Genomic DNA, 20,144 nt, shown 5'->3' with positions numbered 1-20,144 from the left:
GGCAGAGGCAGAGCCAAGTGCAACCAATGCCTTCTACAGAAGAAGCTTGCCTTCTACTCTCTAACGGTTGGAATGATATTTTTTATGTCACGCTCTATATGACTATTTAGACTCATCAAATTTTAGATACTAATGACTAGAGCCAAAAGAAGATCTACTAGTTTCATTTAGACTTAAGTATCAGGCATCAGGCCCCTGGCAAGGATTAAGCAAAACACCTTGTCTGTTTGTTGTTGTATTTTACATAACTCCTTGTACTTTCATAGGTGTGCTGCTGTCTCTAAAAGAGCTGACTGCTGTTTATAGCTTCTTTTAAGTGAGCTAAAAAGCAAGACCTTTTACACCTGGATAACCACAGATCACTTAACATGTCACTTAAATGAGTTCAAAGTCATTGTATCCTAAGTACAGTTGATATTTTTAGAGATAGAGACTATTGGGATGCACAAAGATAAAACGTTCTTGTGTATTTCAAGCCAGAGTTGGGCACGCAACATTTTTGGCATCCTTCCAGTTGAGTGTGAAGTTTGACCCCTCCAAATCACTCTTCATGTCAAAATACAGATGAGCAGCTCTGCTCTTATGGGGAAATACATGCCATTACAGAAAACTGGCTGCGTGGAAGAAACGTGGAATGGGTTTTACTGCATGACCTTTGCTATAAGAACTATTGGGCCATGCAACAGGAATAACTACTTGTGTCTGCATACTTTCCCTGTCCATATGGAGCTCTATATTGTAAGGATACCATCACAGAGACATAGGGAAGCTAACTGATGAACAGCACCATGGAGTGCTATTCCCAGTGTAAACTTGGAAATGAGAGGGACTGAGACATTCACAACAGGAAAGGGATTTTATCTCTTGATATGCTGCAACAGCAGAAGACTGGACTTAGTCCTATGGCAAATTACAAAGACACAGTAAGTATCACTGAATTCCAGTTTTTCCTATTTCTCTGGTTACAAGAAGAAAGGAAAAACTGATGCAGTGGAGACTGGGTGAGATGGTTGCATTCTTTTAGTCTTTTTATTTTGTGTGCTTATATCCAATATTATCAACTGAACAGAAATATAGAAGAGAGCAAAAATAATTCTTAGAAAAAGATTTGTGAGTGGGACTTTTCCCTTCTTTGGCTGGTAAGTCTGACTGCCAGTTTACCTGAACAAAGCCAAGAATAATGTTTGTTCATCTGTTTTAGCTACTGTAGTTTAGCTGTAATTAGCTACACTTTACACCACATTAGTAAAGCTACTCCAGTATATTGTGTTATAATAATTAAGCCTTAGTAATAAGAGAACTTGCTCAACACCCTTATTATTAAATCTTTGCTCAGATGTGGGGGAACACTGCCAATTTTGGTGTGGATTATAATGCATGTGGATTAGTGAGGTTTTGCTTTAATAATAATACTGAGTAGTCAACTAGGAATTTTAATCTTTAAAGTGGTTTTCAAGCATTAAATTAATAATCCCCGTATCACTCTCATGAGATAGGTAAGTAAATATTACTATTCCCGTTATACAGATGGGGGAAGTGTGAGTTAGAGAATTCAGCTGGACTGGCCAAAAATCACTGGAGGTTTAATTGCAAAAGCAACATTTAGGACTATAGAACGGACTTGGTATTTCTGCATTTAAATGTCAGGAAATGGGATCGTTTCACTAGAAGCTCAAAAAACATAGCCATAAAACTCTGAAAGTCTTCCCATCTGTCTCTCTTCCTTTCAAAACCGTTTTCTATTTCTGTATCAAGGGATACCTATGAAAAAGGTCTATATATCTTTTAAAATAGAAAGTTGCTGTACATATGTATACACATATACTGTTATTTAGCAGAAGGATGTTCTACTTTCCTGCCAGCTGCTACATATTTATTAAAAACTAAGGACATGTTTGCAAAACAAATTTTAATATTCAATTTTGTCCTTGAATAGTTTTTACCCATAGCAATAAAACAGCTAGAACCTTTGGGAGCTCATATTCAAATTGCCTGATGGTTTTAGGCCAATTTTATTAACCAGTATTTTGATACTTTTTTTTTTTTTTTTACACACCACAGGTTCCTGAAATTAAGTTGGTGTTGCTAGAAATAACAAGGTGGTATTGGAAATGCAACATGAATATGAATGAATGTTTGCAGTTCCATCAAGGTGGTCGCAGAAGGAAAGGGCACTTTTCCAAAATGACTATTGATTTTTGCACTCACATCAGATGAATGATACATGGGCTAGTTCAAGTTTCGACTAACAGCCAACCTCAGCTCTGGAGATTTGTAAAGTGAGTATTAAAAGTAGGATGAATTGGATTATCTAATCAGTACTCTGAACAGGTAGGGCTATCTGTCTTAAATGTACAGACCAAGATGCTTTAGCCTTGTATTATACAAAGATAAAAGCTTCTGACATACTATCAGGGCTAAAGAACTTGAAGATTTTGGTTTGCAGCTAACTGTAGATTTCTGAAGGCTGGAAATTTTCTATATCCAAACAATAAAAACACAAACTCCCGAATTGTTCAGGTATTTTTGCAAATATAAATGCAATTGTCATTAGTTAGGGCTACCAAACCCATGGTGCAAGAAAGCACAGAATTTAGCCAGATGTCACTTGATCTGGGTGTACTTTCTAAACTACCTTCCAGCACCTGCATCTCTCCTGTGGTATATCTAACTTCAGGAAAGCCCACTGATCTTCTTCAATAAATAATGATTTATACAAAATGGAACATCTTCCACGAGAGAAATGCAGACTCATAACAGGCTGCCCTATAATCTTATGGTAGGGGCCTCTACTAAGACATGCCAGAAAGGTTATACCTGTTCTGCAACAGGAAATCTGATTCACATCCTTGGTCAGTGCTCTAATAGATGTGCCTTTGATTATGAAGGTGGCACAGCCACCATTTTAGTCACAGCCTCCCTGCAAAACTGTCTCTTTAGGAAAATCCCTCCTTGACTCACCAAATTGTTTCATTAAAAACACCTGAAAGCAATACAATTTATAACACAGATGTTTTTATTTGGCTTGACATTACTTTTTTTTTTTTTTTTATATTATTTAAATCAGTCGTGTGGTTTGGTTTTGGTGTTGACCCAGAATGAATTACTTCTGATTTATGGACATATTTTGCTGGGAAAAAGTTCTGTCCCAACACTTCCTGCCCAATAAATAATCATCTGAGTGACTGTGCACAACTGACTTAAGATATATTTATAGAGGATTTACGTTTCTACTTATTTCAGGAAGACTTATTTCCTGTGTCTGTTATGCTACAGGAGGAAAAAAATAATAAAGGTAATGCATAGAAAGTAATGGTTATTAATGTCTAACACTTGGGGTGGAACTGCAACTCACTGAGCATCCTATGTATGACAACTGAGACTTGCAAACTGGCCCTACCACCAGGCTGGACTTCTATCCTCATGATCTCTTTGACCTACTCTTTTTTGTGCCAAAGACAGCAAAGAAGAAGTAAGGTAGGGATGACTGCAAGGACTGGTGCAATTCAGATTTTTACACTACACAGGCCTCACAGCAATGAAGAAGTTCCTCAGACTAGTCTCTGGTGGGGAAAGACACTGGTGTACAGTACAAACTCTTGAACTACATTGGTGCAATTTTTCAGATGGCCTCTAGATGTGTCCAGTTCTGCACTAGCAAAATACAGGGGCATGTCTGCTTTCCAAAAATTCTTCCTTGTAGACACAAGCTGGAAATAACCTGTAACTGGAAACACCTGCAAGCAATTGATTAGATTATCCTGATTTGCATGCCCCAAACTGGTCACTTAAACACAGCTTGCTGATGGGGGTTATACTGGAGGAGCAGCTCAAAGCACAGAGGCTGGAGAATACCTTTGGGAATAGCTTCCTTTCTATTTCCAATCTGTCTGCTTCAATAGCATGAGACTTGCCTTATAATTATAGCAAATACACTACAGTGTGCAAAGTCAATAACAGCAGGGAGACTGAATTCATCTGAACACTTCTGAGTTTTCTGTGATGACAGCAATCAATAAAAAATATGAAAAATACATTTTTCTTTTCCTTTCCTTTCCAGGTATCATTTCTGGTCCATGACCATGTATTACAAATTTGATGTATCTGAACAACCTGTGCAGTAGGATCTGATTTATGAAGAAAATAACTCGAAATCAAGTGCAAAGTGCTATGTGTAAATTCAGCATAGCCACCAGGTTTAAAAAATGCATATTGCATTACAGACTGTTCCAAATAGTCTTCAATTTTACATTAGTTATTTCTTCAAGAGGCTGCATATAAATATGGTTTGAGATCATTATCTAACTTCCACATTCAAATTACTAATATTTTTGCAAGCCAAGTACCATAAGGAAGAGGATAATTATGGCTTTGACTCTCCATAGTTCAAGGTTTGCTACCTGAAATGTCATATTCATACCATTAATTTTTGTAATGAGAACAAGCAGATATATGGCAGACTTATGGATGTGTTTCTTGCACTAGCAGCAGTGGAACTTAAAGAACCATCTATAAATGATGTAGTATATTAAAAGACATTTGTAAAATGCATGGGTGCTTCGATATCTAAGATAATCTGTTATGAGAGGAGAGCTGAATGCTTAGAAACTACTTAGAGAGCTAGTGTGTCAGAAAAAGCTGGAAAAGGCTCAATTAACAATTGCAAGAAACAAAAGCATATTAGAGAAAGATAATATACATGCAGAGTTTACAAACCGTGTCTTTAGGGTGGCCCAATAAGTAGAAATATGGGGACCCATGCTTGTCACTTTTCATGCACATGGAGAGACTGGAAGGTACCATTCCTAAAGGAAGGGGAGGAACAGCCTAGGACCAATCATTAGAATTAACAGAACCAGTGACATAAAGATATTTCACTATTGTTAGAGCAGAGAATTCTTAGTATGCTTAGAACAACCAAGTAAAAAGCTTTTATGTAACAGGAAAGAAGTATTTCTGTAAAGCCAAGACAAATAAGCATGCTGTAAGTCTAAATATTAGTGAATAATTTCAACTACTATGCATATATATTCAGGAGGTAGAGTCACTTGGACTGTGGATATGGAGTACATCTTGAGGTGCTTTTTGAAGGAGTTATAACAAATGAAAAGCAAAGGGTTTAAAAAATTCAGAACTGTGCCAAAAAACCTATGAAAAATCCTTGCATTGGTAACGACTCTGACATTTTTTTGTTTTAGTCAGTGGGGCAGTGCTCAAACATGAACTGAGTTTCTTCAAGACCCTTCAAAAATGGCTTGCTGCTAAATAACTTGTACATTTTGTTTGTTAACCAGCAATGACTTTGTGTATACTGAAACTTTACTTGTTATGTACACAACTTGTCCTCCCTTAAATAATCAAAAATGAATCTAAACTAGCTCTGCAAAATCATGTCTTAAACCAACAGGGTGAGTTTTGTACATGATTTAGCCTCAACGCATCTTGAAAACACACAATGATACGTGTCTTTTTAACAGGACATGTCTTTTAACAATGCCAAACAAGGGGAAAGAGAGAGGTGAAGAACAACCGTTGTGCAGAGCCATGAAGTGCCAACCAGCCATGAGACACAGACCTCTTGTTCACCAGACCTTGCTGACTCTGGTCCTCCAGGCACAGTGGGTGCAAGGCCAGACCCAGATTTCCAGGACAGGGCAATGGAAAGGTTTTCAAAAACCTTGCTGTGAATGGGCTGGAGTCTCTAAAACTTCTAGCTTTCTGCAGGAGGTGTTAGGCAACTTAACACTAAATGGGAAACTACCAAACTTGATAGAAAGTATGGTTTTAAAGTCCTGCTGTGAAAGCGGGAAGGGAACCAAACCAGCTTTCGTCTAGATGTTCCTCACAGGTTCAGTGTTTCTCCTCCCCCTTCAGCACCAGAAGGGAAGCAGGCCGGGGATGGAGGTTGTGCCTTGCTGGAGGGATGGAGTCCACCCACAAGTCACCATTCAAGGTCTAACCATGCCTCAGAGTCCTTCACCTTTTTGCCTTGTTTGCAGTTATTTGGCTGTAAAATTTATTACTTTGAGATCCTTTCTAACTACTTATGTATTTTAACGTGGTTTTGTGTAACAAAAGGAAATGCTAGGAGCAGCAAGCCAGAAAAAGCAAGTTGCCAGGACTGCTGAGACTAGGACTGAATTATCACATGTTTTTCTAGGGACCTTCTTCCATTGATATTTAGAGAAAAATAGTGGTTGTTCTCAGAGAAAACTGTAGCTTCCTGGGGCTGATCTGTCATTAGAGTTAACTTGCCTCTTGCAGAGCTCATTGCTGGATGGGGAGGCTGCGATTTGTTAGTTTTATTTAAACTTGAATGTTACTATCTTTGGATTTTGTGAATGGTTTTTTCCCACATTTTGCCTTTAGGGATGCCTCTTCATCCTAATGCTTGGCTGCGCAATATAGATGTGTTTCTGATGGTGTTTGTACAGCAATGGCTAAGGCCTGTAAAATACAGTGCCTGTAATTAGGCTCCCACAGTGTGAGCACCCAGTATCTCCTGCTGAAGTCAATAACCTCTCAGACAGATGCATAAATAGGGAATTAAGCAGCCATTTGAGAAAAAAATCTTGGTCTGCTGTTTTAATCAAGTCGTATTTAATGCTGGGCTGAGAAGTGTTTAGAGGTACAGCTTTGGCTGTGAATGTTGTCTCGTGGTGTGTGTGGGACCTCATGTTCCATGCAGCAGGGCTCCCTGGGCACTAAGCATGCTATGTGGTTGGGATCCCCAGCAGCACCTCTACTATTTCTTGCACAGTAATCCAATTTCTCACAGTGGTCTTGCTTCTTTGCAGAACATATCTGGCAGGCTATTTCCTATGAAACATGATGCTGCTGTTCTTTGGGGTTGGATGAGCTGTGGTAATTCACCTTCTGTGGAAGCCCAGTTTCTCTGGCTATCCTTATCCTCAGTAAATGTGTTCTGAGATTCTGGCTGATAAAACATCTGTTTTCTAAGCTTCTTTTGCTGCACTCTGCTGTGAAATCAGATTCCGTTTCAGAACATTAATCATATCCCTGCTCCTTCACATAAATTCTGATAGAGGAGGGCACGCTAGCATAGGATTTCTGGTTACGTGGGGACTTTTCTCTCTGAAGGGCTCTGGGATCTCTGGAATTTGTTTCCAATCACAATCAGCAGCCAGACTTGAGGTAAATGGTGCATTTGCAACACTCTATTCCTTCCCCCAGGTTTAAGCAATGCCTCAGCTCGTCCAGGTTTTCCTGGGATGTACTTATAGGGACAGATTTCCAGGTGGTATAAACAAACATAACTCATTCAGGAGATTTACACCCTCACAGGGGTGCTTTCAGTTTCTTTGCTGAATGCTTTCTACTTTTCAGTACACATTCTTCTGTTTCACTGATCACTTTCTTATCATTGATGTCTTTTCCTTTATACTGCTTTTACTGATGCCAATCACATCATCATTCCTACACTGGTATTTCTTGTACTTAAATGCATACTGTCATATTTTGCACTAACAGAACAATGGTTCTGGAATTTAAGAAGAATTAATTATATTGCACAAATAAAAAGTTGAAGACTGAAAGACAATAATGTGGCATTTTTTGGCCATTTGGTTTCAGCTGTTCTAGGTAAGCTTTCTTCTTAATGCCATGAGTCTGAATGTCACTGCTGTTGGAAAGATCTCAAAATGCAGCATTACTACAGCTGACTTGGGACACCCTGATTTTTCACTTGTCAGAGAATGAGAGAGAATAGCCAGGAAATGATCCTGATACCCCTCCTCTGTGTTTGTATTCCTCCCTACTCTTCTGCACCATACCACCATTGCAATGCCAGCTCAGTCCTACAGCCTTGCATTTTGATACTCAACCAAGTCTTATTTCCCACTGAGGGGCTGTAGAACTGGACATTGATGATGATAAGAATATTTCTGACATGTGCTTGCTAAAAATAAAAAAGGCTGATTCTTTCAGTAAAATCTGCAATTAGTCTTGTTACAGCTCAATTGTACGGTTCTGGTAGGATGAAAAGGGAACTACTAAGTTTGGACTAATTTGTCTGATGTCCTCAGGACCACTTTGTCCTTGAGTTATTGTCACAATCTTCTTTTTGTTCAGTTTCCCACTATTTGGAAAAAAAAAAATCTGCCATCAGTATGCTGACAGATGCTCTTTGCAGTGCACTGACTTATCTTCGAAGTTCTGGCTTTCTTGCGGAATGCCCTTTGGTTTTAATAATTTCTATTTGTTATTTTCCATTTTCAACTTCCTAAGAGGGTGCTGTTGATTTTTATGTGCACCTTCTTTTTGTTCTCATAACACTTCTCGTTGTTTTGGAAATGACCTAGATCTCAGATAATTTCATCTTCTTATTTTGTTTCCATTCTAACTAGACTGGACAGAGTCCTAACATTTATCTGCCTGTGTCATGCTCACATTAAGAACTGCAGACATGCAGATGTTACCCTCTGCTATTATGCTTTCTGTAGGTTGCGTGTACACTACAAAGGAATTTCTGGATACCTCCACTGCTTTTCAGTGCAGCAGGTAAACATGGATTTCAAGCACTGTTGCTTAGTTCTTCTCTCATAAGGAGCAGTAAGCTGGATGTGCAGCTAGGAAAACGTTTAACTCTTTCCCCTTGGCAAATATTATAGATTCACAGAACCAGAATCATAGAACCACACTCATAGAATAAGACAATCTAGGTTGGAAAAAACCTTCAAGATCATCAAGTCCAACCATCAGCTTGACCTACTGACTCCCAACACCAAATCAAGTAAGCGCCTTAGTGCCAAGAGTGCCTTAGTGCTTATATTGCAGTCATCTGCATTTTGACACAGCCTTTCCTCTAAGCCTTTCAAATGACTTTTCAAATGGTGAGCAAAGCTTTAAACAGTCCTGTGAAGTCACATCATTTTTTTTGGTTATCACTCCACGCCGTGCCCATATTTGTAGTGGTTTGTTTGTATTTCCTACTTGGGTATTTTTGGGAGAGGGAAAGCTTGTGCTCTTTTACACCTGTTGGGGGATTTGTTTTCCCAGAACAATGCTATATACACAGAACATTTTTTCCATCTATTTACAATGTCTTATGACTCTGGAATAAGGTACAGATCTATAAGATTGCATAAACATATACATTTATTTTAAGGTCTCCCATAAGCCTAGGTTTAAGAGCCATCCAGAACTGGGATCTTAAGAAAGTCAGATTTGGAAAGGCTCTGAACTGTAATCAGGTCTGGTATGGATTCTTTGCTCTTAGCAGTCTCCTGTGACCCCCATTATATTAAATCATTTTCCGAGGGATGAGAGAAGGGCTGGTACATGCCTTTGCTATTTGAGAAGGATTACTATTGCTAAGTCAGTCATGGACTTTTGTTTGTTCTTTCATTAAAAATGTTGCACCTCTCTCTACAAATAAGGTTTGGAGGTGATCTGAACCTCTGCTGGAGGTCTCCCTGGAGGGGTTATATATTGGCTAAAATTGATATTAAATATCTTTGTGCCAATTTATCATAATCACTGTTAGCTATTTTGGCTTTGTTCCCACTCACAAAAATTATGACTGACTGACTTTATCATCAGATGAGCCCAGAAACTCTTGAAAGCTGGTAAAAATGCAACCAACACTTTGCCAAGTATTGCCTCAGCTACAGGATTGTCTCTAGTTCAGAGGGGAAAATGGTACAATTACTACATAGACTGACAGCTGGCAAAGCACTGGCTTTCACTGGAACTGACTTTAATGTCTCCAATAGAGGTACTGAATTTGTGTTGATAGCAAAGGCTGACTTGAACCTACATTTAAGCCTAAGTATTACTTTGCATTTTCATATGTACTGCAATTACTGATTTTAATAGGCTATTTAATATGTCGGAACTTCAAACAGAACATTAGAAAAATTTAACGGAATTTGGATGTTCTAGCATAAGGAAGTTAAGGAACGATCATTTACAAAAACAAAAACCAAACCTTTTGCTGAGATATTTAAGGCTCAGTTTTGGACATCATAGAACTTATGTAAATATATGACACTGTCACGCTGTATTTTAAAGACCTGTAAGACTTGATTTCCATTCAAAAAGTGATTTTTTTTTTTTTGTCTTTGAATGATCTTTGGATAATTTATTTTTATTTCTTGTCATTTCAGTAGTGAAATAAGATCTTATACTATCTAAATGACTCACAGTCTGAGATATTTGAAAAAGTCCCAGAAACAAAATGTGAGAAGAATGGATCTTGCTTTCTGACCATGTTGAGCAGTCTCCTTTTCTATTGAGAGTTAACTTCTACTTGATCATCTCTGTATATTGTCAGAGATAATACTGTGGGTGAGGTTATCAAGGAAGCATATTCTTTTTAATGCTTTGAGTTTAAATCTGAGCTGCTGTGATTCAAAATGTTCAGAGAAGTACCAATAGAGGAAGGAAAGGACAGCTTAAAGGCAAATCAGCAACTCCCAGCACACTCAGAGATGTCCCCTAAAGAGTTCGAAGTGCTTCCTCCAATGCACATCTTCTAAGCCATTGCCTGTGTCAGGAGGGCAGCAGAGGACAGTGATGTACGCATATAGGGCCTTGCGCCAAGAAAGCACTTAAATGTGAATAACTCCACCTGTACTTGGGTAAGTACTTAAGTCCATACTTAATGTGCCCCAGCACATGACAATATATCAGTCTGCAACTGCTACTTAACACCAAAGCAAATTTATATAGGTGCATGCACATAGAAATATGTAAAGATGAAAACCCACCATATTCAGGGACCTGGCCTGTTCCACGTTTCAACAACAGTCGCACTCTCCTGCCACCAGACTTGATTAGCTCTATTGCTCTGGCATGTGTCATGTCCCTTGTGCTTTCTCCATTGATTTCAATTATTTGATCTCCTACCTGTCAGGTAAGAAGAACATTGAGTCAGACAGAATTGCAGGAAAATGAGCATTTCAGAAAGAGACATATTCAATGGATCACAGATTACTTGAATGACAGACAGACACATCAAGGCAAATTTGTTCCTGTCTGTCTGAGGGATATCACTGGCAGATTAAATAACCTCTGAGATGGATTCTGAATGGGGTGTATCAAATGCTGCTCATCTTCTGCTGAAATCAGTGTAACGTGCTTATAACCTGTATTGTGTCTTGTATAGGTAAGACGTTTTTTGAACCACTTGATATGTTGGAATCACTGGAAACATGCTACCCATGCTACACTTCAGCTTTCAGTGTTGTGCTGGCCTGAGAAGACTTGCTGCATGTAACTGGCTGTTTTCATAGAGAAAAGAGAGGGTCAGCGTGCAAATACTGAGATCTGCCATTAGACTATCCAAATCTTGGTAGCAAAGTTTCACACCAGATTTCGAGTTATTATGAAGCAAGCTACGAAAGAAGGAAAGGTAAGCTGCTGTGGCTGCCACTGCACATTTTCTGGATTCTCAGGAGCACGTTTTGAACTATTTACCCACAGGTGGTTTTTGCTGGGATGTTCATTCAGAGCAGCAGTCCCCACAGCTCTGATTACAGATTTCTGCCACTGACTTCCCTGCTGGCTTTGCAGTCAGTTAGCCTCATTAGTACTTCTCTGCCTCTATTTCTCTGGCTGTGAAGCAGGGCACTGATGTATGCGTCTACCTTCCACCCTGATCTCCTTCCCCACCTTGCATCCAGCTGGGATGTTTTGCCTCTGCTCTGCTCAGTGAGAAGAACTGGCTTTGGTTGCCAGAAATCCCTCATTGAATAGGGGAGTGCTTGCTTTCCACTCTGCGTGGTCAGCACAGCAGGCAGCACGTGGAGCAAGCAGCAGCTGTACAGCTTGCTTGGTAGTGCAGCACCACGGCCACACACTTGTTTTGTGAGACGGTTCAGTGAGCAGCACGGCGAGGTGACACTCCAGCCCAGCATTCGATGCACCACAGCCTTTGGAATGAAGGTTTTGCAGCTGCACTGCAGATGCCTCCAAGCCCTGTTGACTCGCATGAAGACCCTGGTGGTGGCAGAAGTGTGGGTCCAGGTGACGTGCATCCAAGAGCTGCTCGAGGGTCTCAGCTGGGTGGGCTCAGCAAACTCATTTATCAGTGTCACGAGAGCACATCTGCTCGGCGGGATCGCACCTGCCTTGGTCTGCATCTACAGCCTCCTCACCGTGGGGAGCTGTGCAGATCCAACTCACTAAAAAAGCGATGCTGCACGCATCTGAGAGAGGGTTTTAAAGAGGCTATACAGTTTTCAAGATGATGGGTACTTCCCTTTCCTCTTACAAGCCTCTCCTGACAAAACCAGCTCTTTGCTGGCCTTGGACATTGAAATGTTTTCTGTTTTATATGCTTTCTTTGCTACTATTGTATTTCTGTCAACTGAAAGCGTAATCCTCCAGAGGCTTGCCTTCCTTCCTGAGTCTGAAATATAGTATTTACCAAATAAATGTGCATAATATGAAATGTCAACAAGACTCCTAGCATCAAAGAAAACTGGAAGGGATGTCAAGAAGTCATCTATTCCCTACTTTTGTTCAGAGACAGAAAGGATGTTACTAAAAGCACTATGGCAGTGTTTCTCTATAAGAATTCGTACCTTGTCAATAGGAGTTGCAGCCTATTTTAAGAACTCTCCCAGGATACTGTACACAATCTCTTTCAGTACTTTATTTAACTAAAAAGTCATTGATCCGAATAAAACCTCTGAGCCTTGCTATCGTGCTCTTTATTTTCTGTAGGCTGAGCAGTGGAGGAAAAAAAATCAGGATTATTTAGTGTCAAAAGGCCTTATTTCTGCAGCGCAAATTTCTTTCTTAGAGGATTGTCTCCTTTAGGAGGAATGGACATGGATGTAGCATGAAGTACAGGTTTGTAGACACTTCTCATGACATCCAGGCCAATGTGACATGCAGCAGAGGTGCTCTTTGGATCATGCAGTAATCTCCACTGGGTTTGGCCATGCAGGTCTGTTTGTGTCACCCTGACTTCTGCCGCACTGGTAGGATGTAGCTGCTGCACACACTCAAAACAAAACCAGAAAATCCCTCTTGCCACTTCTGCAGCACAAACACGAAAGATGGATTTATTGTACTCTTCCCGCAATGATGTTAGTAAGGCCAAACACGGCCAAAATTCCACCAGTTTGGGAAAACCTGCTTCTAAATGTCATGAAACAATTAAATCCTCATAGAAATCCTATAAAAGTCAAGTCAGATTTTGCAAAGGCTTAAAGATAGCTCCTTTTTGTGCCATGTTGCCTGGATATACCATGTTTTGCAGAAGGTATTTAAAATGATCTTGTTAGCATGTTTTGAGAGAAGAAGTGCCAGATTAGATCAAATGAAGGAGGTGTTTTTAACACTCCTTGATATATAGCCTTTAAAATGAGTAATGATGAAAGCTGTTCAGTGCACGCACAGTCCTTCAAATAAAATCTTCTACACTCCTGAGCAGAAAGACAGGAGGAGATTTTAATACAGTTTAATATGTAAAAAGGTTAAGTTAATGCCACATTTTCCCTTGCTGTTTGCCTTTATTCTGTTCTCATTGGTCAATATACAGGAACTATCCTGTATTAGTGTAACCTTTTCTGTATTTCAGTAGATTTTTTTTTCTTTATAGTCAGCAAGTAGCTGATTTGATAGTTCCCCCTTTTTAATATAAAATCATATGTGCAAATAACCTTGGAAAGCTTAAAAAAATATATTAAAGCCTAGCATTCCGGTTATGTGACTGAAGGAGGGGAGAGAAACAAGTATGTAAAAATTAGGTACTCTGAAATTTCCATTACAAGATTTGAGACCAGAGTGAGAATAAATAGTGGCAGGAGCAGTGGGTTAATTGTTTTCCATGCATTTGTGTCTTGTGCCTGACTGATGTGTAACTGAATTATACTGCCTGTGCAGCACAAACCCAGTTCTGATTAGATAAGAAAAACAACACAGAAGAGAAATGTTATGAACACTCTTGCCCTGAGAAAAGCTTCAATTAGACTTCCCCCTATCTAGGGAATTCATACAAAAGAGAAAACCTTGACTGAGAATTGGTTTCCCATGTGTCTAATAAGGTGTGGGTTCTTATTCGCTTTTTTTTTTCTATTTTTTTTTTTTTTCCCAGTTAACATTTAAAACCTCCCTGCCTTCCCCCAGCCCTGTGATGTTTGATACAGGAGGCTGTCTCTCTCCCTCTGCTCAGGCAGCTATTTTCAGAAAGCAAAACCTTGTCTTAAAGCAAATGTTTGCTTTAACAAACATTGACAGATGCTGCTAGTGTAGATCATTCACTGAGAGAGGGAAAGACCTGGAATTTTGTGCTGGGGCTATTTCTGCCTTTTTAAAACCCAGTGATTGTTGAAGAGGAGCTCAGGTATACCCACATATTGAAGTTGTACCAAGGTGAGGCCAGAGGTAAGGCTAAGTGAGGATAAGCAGGCCAGAAAGAACCCAGTTCCTCTTACAGCATATCCTCATTACTCTCTTTTCAGGATCAGAGGTTGGTTCCTGTTGTTTTATGCCACACATGACCTTTTCTTGGTAATTCTCTTCTGGGTACTTCCAAGTCTGTACAGTCTCCAAACTGGAGATAATATTAAACTAGGGGGTAGGCAAAACTGATCAAAATGATAAAATTCTTCCCTATGGGAGAAACACTCTTGTTAATAATGCTCCCAGAATAAGATTTTTGCAAGTTTGTAGCACATCAAATTTGTGACTCACGATTAGCCTGGACTCTTTACTCTGAGGGTGGTGAGGCCCTGGCACAGGCTGCCCAGAGAAGCTGTGGATGCCCCATCCCTGGAGGTGTTCAAGGCCAGGCTGGATGGGGCTTTGGGGAAACCTGGTCTGGTGGGAGGTGTCCCTGCCCATGGCAGGGGGTTGGAACTGGGTGGTCTTTAAGGTCCCTTCCAACCCAAACCATTCTGTGATTCTGTGATTCTATGATTCCAAGTCTATACCCTGCAGTCTTATCTAGACAGTTATCCCCTATTTTAAATTGCACATCTAATTTTGCTACCCTTAAAGAAACACAGTGCACTTCAGTGAATTTTATCACATTGAGTGCTTCAGTATGAAAAGTTCATTTTGAAATCTAAGTCAGTTCCTCAAAGCCTTCTAAGACTAATAACCTCTTGGCATTAAGAAATGTTACTATTTACCAATAAGTCTCCAGTTATTGATGAAATTATTGAATTGAGCTGGTTTCATCACAGACTCTTCAGAACCACACTTGTAATTTCACACTTGTAATCCTACTTCAGGAACAAAGCATTCAGAACATCCTTTGAGAGTCATTATTTCCCCATCCTGACTGTGAATTTCCTACAAGGTACTTTTGAAAGGTGAAAGGAAGATGCCTCATACCTTCTCTATCCCATTTTTGCACAAAGAAATAAAAATGAAAATAAAAAAGAAAACTAGACTGATATGACAAGGTTTGCTTTACACAACTTATAGGTTATTTTTTTCAACTTTTTGATAACTTGCCACAGATTATTTCTGAGAATGAAAGTTAAAGGAATTTTAGTCTGTTAATGTATTTTAAAAGCAAGGGATGTGTTTGCTTTTCTCTAGTCTGCTACCAACTTTCTTGTCCTCCACGAGTTCTTGGAGATTGTTACTAATAGTCTAGAAATTACTTTCTCTAAATCATTGAGCATATGTGAACATCAACAAGTTCAGCTGACTTGAATCTTAAAATTCTTTAAGCAGTTTTCTCCTTAATCTTATCTCTACCCATTTCTTTTTGTTGAAATTGGTGTACTGTTCAGAAAATGGTCCTTCTGAATATCTCAACGAAGATTGATACAAAGAAAGCACTGAATATTTCAGCCTCCTCCACATTCTCAGTGAGTGATGGACCTGTACTTTCCTTCTCTTCATATTTATTTTAATATATTTATGTTACCTTGTTACCTTTTACACTTTTCTTGCAGATTGCTTGTATATCATTCTGACACATTTTATCTTCCTTCCACATCTAATGGGACACCAGCCACCTAACAGGTGTTGTAGCATCAAGCTTTGACTGTCTGAATCCTTTATTGGGTATGACCCTGTGGCATTAGCTCCTTTCATGGAAAGTGACACATTTGAATATCAGTTCCTTATTTATAAGACTCATTTCAGCAAGCTGCCTTTTGTGGAGATATAAAGCTTTTCACATGAGACACCAGAATATTCCAAAAGATAAGCTTCAATGTCGCAACATCATCATTTTGCATGGTATTTGGTTTCTCTGTCACTTTGCACTTACAGATTTCATTTTTTTTTTGTCAAGAAATTAGCATAAAAAATAGTTCCAAAAGTCTGTGGAGTTAGCCATCCCTAAAATTACACCTTCAACTCCCACACCATTCAGGTGCAATTTTTTCACGACAGCCTGAGAGGATGCGTGCATCCTAATCACCAAGTTTTATATGCACAAACAGCACAGGAAAGGTTTGAGAGTGCAGCACTTGAAACCCAATATTTTAATCTCACAAAGCCACAGACTGCCTTTGGCTGTCTAGAATAAACGTTAACTTGAAGGTGTTGTTGCATGGGGTCTGTGTGTGGAGCTGTAATAATGCAGGCTGATGGCGGTTTGGTGGCCAGGCATGCAAACCAGCCAACGGATCCCTTTCTGCTCCCAACCGGCAGGCCCTGTGGCACCCCCTGAAAAATGGTATCAGTTCTGATTTGTGACCTTCCTGGCAGTCTTCAGCAGAGATGACAAAGCCTGAGCGATCAGATGTTCCCACCAGCTGAAGGCTGGCAAGTTGGCTGGGGAAGCATGCATGTCTGTTGCTTGAGATGTGTTTATTATGAAGAAACACGCTCTTTCCAGCTATGAATCTGGCAACTTTTGCACACATTAATTTCTCATTGTGCTTCTTTCTTCCTACCAAACATGGCCCTGGCTGAATTTTCGTTCCCTTTGATATAAATGCCTACCCACATCTACCAGTGCTTCTCCTGACCCGATGGCATTCGATAAGAAGAATGCTTCCCTTACACTCTTACAGTGTCCAAGCACAAAGTAAACACTGAATGCTTCCCTCTGCTTAATGCTTTTAAAGTTGAATATTAACAATTTAAATGTATTTATGAAAGTAGTTTGTGTGTATGGGAAATATCTCTTAACAAAATTTGTTTCAGTTCAAGTTAATTCAGACTCTCCATCCATGCATAAGAACAACTGAGCTACAAAATTGGGCAGCATGTTTTCTGGCAATAATGAGAAGATAATATTCCTAAGGAGTGTTTAAGTGACATCACTATTGATAGGTTAATTAGAAAGAAAATTGTAAAGCTTCTCTGAATCATTAGAATAAAGAGCTGCTATTACATGTGAGTTTTGCTGCAGAGTCTTTGTTCTGGCCATATTTCATAGTAATTATTACCTGTCTTGTTTAAAAAAAAGCCAATCAGCACATACAAACAAAATTTGAGAAGTAGACAAAATCAGAAGGAAACATATATAGCTTTACTGTAATAAAAGCCTTTCCTTGTTCAAACATACTCCTAAACCACTTGCGATAGCCTTGTGTACATTTGCTTCTGCCAGCTTGTAAGAAACTGTCTCTAAGCAGGTGTATAGTTCCCTGTTGCACAAAATGAAATTAATTGCATATGCACATTTTCATTCTATGTTAAACGAGGAAATCTAATGATAAAAGCAGCCTCAAATGATTTGTGCAGAGGGCATTGCTATCTGTCATTTTATTAATGCATTTTCTAATTAAACCTCAGGAAAAGAGACTAATTACACTTAATTCCTTCTTATATAGGCATTCTATTTTTATAACTGAACTTTTTTTTTCATATTATTTGTTGCTGTTGTTATTGTTAATGAGTCCAAAAAGCTAAGAGATTGTCTGTACTTGGAAACTGAACAACATAGCAACTCCAGAACATCTATTTTGGTGAATTTCCAAGTGATGTCAAGCCCTGATATCATTGCCTGGAGTTAGGCACAGGCTGGGTATCTGCTGTGCAAATTTCCTCACGGCAGAGAATTTGTACTGCCACATGTAATGTATAGCCTGGTGTATTTCTAGTCTTGGACTTCCTCAAGTGTATTATAGGTGTGTGTGGCTTGGATGTCTTGGTAAGAGAAACAACATTTCTCTTTTGAGGAATTACAAGGCTGTGTGCCTTGCACTATTTGAAGCAACCACCTATGAAGGTATCGAGTCACAAACTCTTCTCTTTGATGGCCATCCAGCTGTTTGAGCAGGGAAGCCTCCTCTTCACCTTTTTCTGAGAGAGGGAGAAATTTAGAATTTTATTACTGAAAGAGAACTTGGAAACTGGAAAATGCATAACCCCATGTCTGTGCACAATGGGGAGTCCATGAACGAAAATAGCGTTTGCAGTGGTGGGCAACTAAGGGGACTTATGGTACTCTAGAACACCTGAAGCCTTTGGCAGCATTGCTGCAAAATAATCCATGTATATGTGAATTAAAGATGTCAAAGATAAAAGGAAAATTCATTAACTTACTAGAGAAAAGCATATACCAGTACATTTTTAAATAGAGCTAGGATGACTCAGTGTAGAATAATGTAATGTTAATAGCTATTTCACCACTGCAATCATGGATGGGAATCAGTAGAGACTGTAAAAAAGGAAAAATAAAAGTTTCTGATATATTCTTGACGGACTCAGCCCGTCCCATTAAGCAAATGCAAAGTGAACCCAAGATTTGACAAGCAGATTTTAAAGATCCTATACAGAAGCCTAGGCATAAGTGTTCATGGAGAATGCTCCATCCAAAGTTGTATCCAAACAGGAAAACAGAAAGGAACATAAACTCTGACAAGTTGAACATAAGCCACAGAAAGATTTTGAGGAGGAGATTGATAAAACATAAGAGCTAAGAATGTACTTTCATACATACCAGAAGTGTGGAGCCTGTCAGAGAACCAAGATCTCAAAAGACAGCAAGATAGAAAAGACCACAGGAAAAAGATTAGGTGAATTCTTTGCATTGATGTTGACTGAAGAGGAGGGCAGCCAAAACCCTGCAAAGGGCCTGCTCAGCAGAGGGGTGAGAATGAGGAACTGGCTCCAACAGCAGTGCCAGTGGGAAGACTGTAGAACAAATTGATGAAGTGAATAGGAAGAAACCACCAGAAGTAGATGGCACTCATCCATGACTGAAGGAATTTGGATATGAAGCTGCTGAACTAGTAGCTACAGGATGTAATCTGCTGCCTACTTCGGTAAATGGCTTGGTAGCAGAGGAATGGGAAGTGGCAAGTGTGACACCAGTCCTAAAAGACAGTCCTGGAAAGTGACCAACTGTGTCTCACATTCATTCCAGCAGACGGATGGAAGCAATACGGAAGGTGAAGGTTAGCTGGCACATGGATAATTATGATATACGGGGGAAGGATCAGTGTGGCTTTTGTAGAGGGAAGCCATTCCTCACAGGCCTATTGCTGGCCACTGAAGGTGTCAATGACTATGTAGATAAATGAGATCTGGTTAGTACACTGACATTTTCAGAAAGCTTCTAACAGCAAACTCTTCAGTAAAGGCTCTGCTGTGATGGGAGAAAGAATAGGGTCTTCTAGGTAAGAGATTAAATTCAAGGGAAAAAAAAAAAGCTGGAAATAAGTGGTCAATTTTCACAATCAAAAGACCTTACCATAGTAATTATTCTGCTCAGCATATTTGTAAGTGGCATGGTGAAGAGGCTGAAGATTGTGTGATAAGATTTGCAGGCAACATAATACCATGCAGGATTGTCAAATCTAAATGTAATGTTAAAAGCTGTGGAAAAATAGCACAATACTGTGTGTTAAAGCAGCGGGTGAAATTCAGTAGTGCTAAGTGCTAAGTGAAGTACATGTGGAAAATTACACACACAATCACTCTAAATCAACCATTACCCCTGAAGAGAAAGATCTTGCATTCTTTATGGTTAGTTCTCTGAAATGTTAGCCTAGTCAAGAAAGCAAACAGAATGTTAACCATTAGAGAAAGAATACGGAATAAAGGAGAAACCATCACTAAGTCATTGAGGAGCACCAATATCTTTAAAAACTGCAGGTTTTTCTAGTGCTTTCACCTCCAGAAGAATGTGATAGACTGATAAATGGTTCAGAGGAGGCCAATGAGGATGGTCAACGGTGAAGAAGAGCTCCCTTATGGGGCAAGATGAAATAGATTGCTAAACATTGGCCGGAAAAAGGTGGATATGATGT

The 20,144-nt window shown here is 39.4% G+C and overlaps 1 protein-coding gene across 13 annotated transcripts in view; it reads right to left on the bottom strand.

Moving 5' to 3' along the window:
• Nucleotides 1–20,144, bottom strand: part of MAGI2 (membrane associated guanylate kinase, WW and PDZ domain containing 2) — a 774,790-nt gene that overhangs the window by 12,851 nt on the left and 741,795 nt on the right. For 12 of the 13 annotated variants that reach the window (XM_040548715.1, XM_040548725.1, XM_040548731.1 and 9 more), the window contains one exon: nucleotides 10,731–10,869. In XM_040548715.1, the coding sequence (XP_040404649.1) occupies nucleotides 10,731–10,869 (139 nt within the window). Of the gene's footprint in view, nucleotides 1–4,716; nucleotides 4,806–10,730; nucleotides 10,870–20,144 lie in introns of all 13 variants that reach the window. The other variant, XM_040548825.1, reaches the window with a different exon arrangement.

This window comes from Cygnus olor, chromosome 1 (genome assembly GCF_009769625.2).
Source record: "Cygnus olor isolate bCygOlo1 chromosome 1, bCygOlo1.pri.v2, whole genome shotgun sequence".
In the NCBI taxonomy this organism is placed as follows: domain Eukaryota; kingdom Metazoa; phylum Chordata; class Aves; order Anseriformes; family Anatidae; genus Cygnus; species Cygnus olor.
Note: the sequence above shows the minus strand (reverse complement) of the source record. Positions and strands in the feature narration are given on the sequence as shown.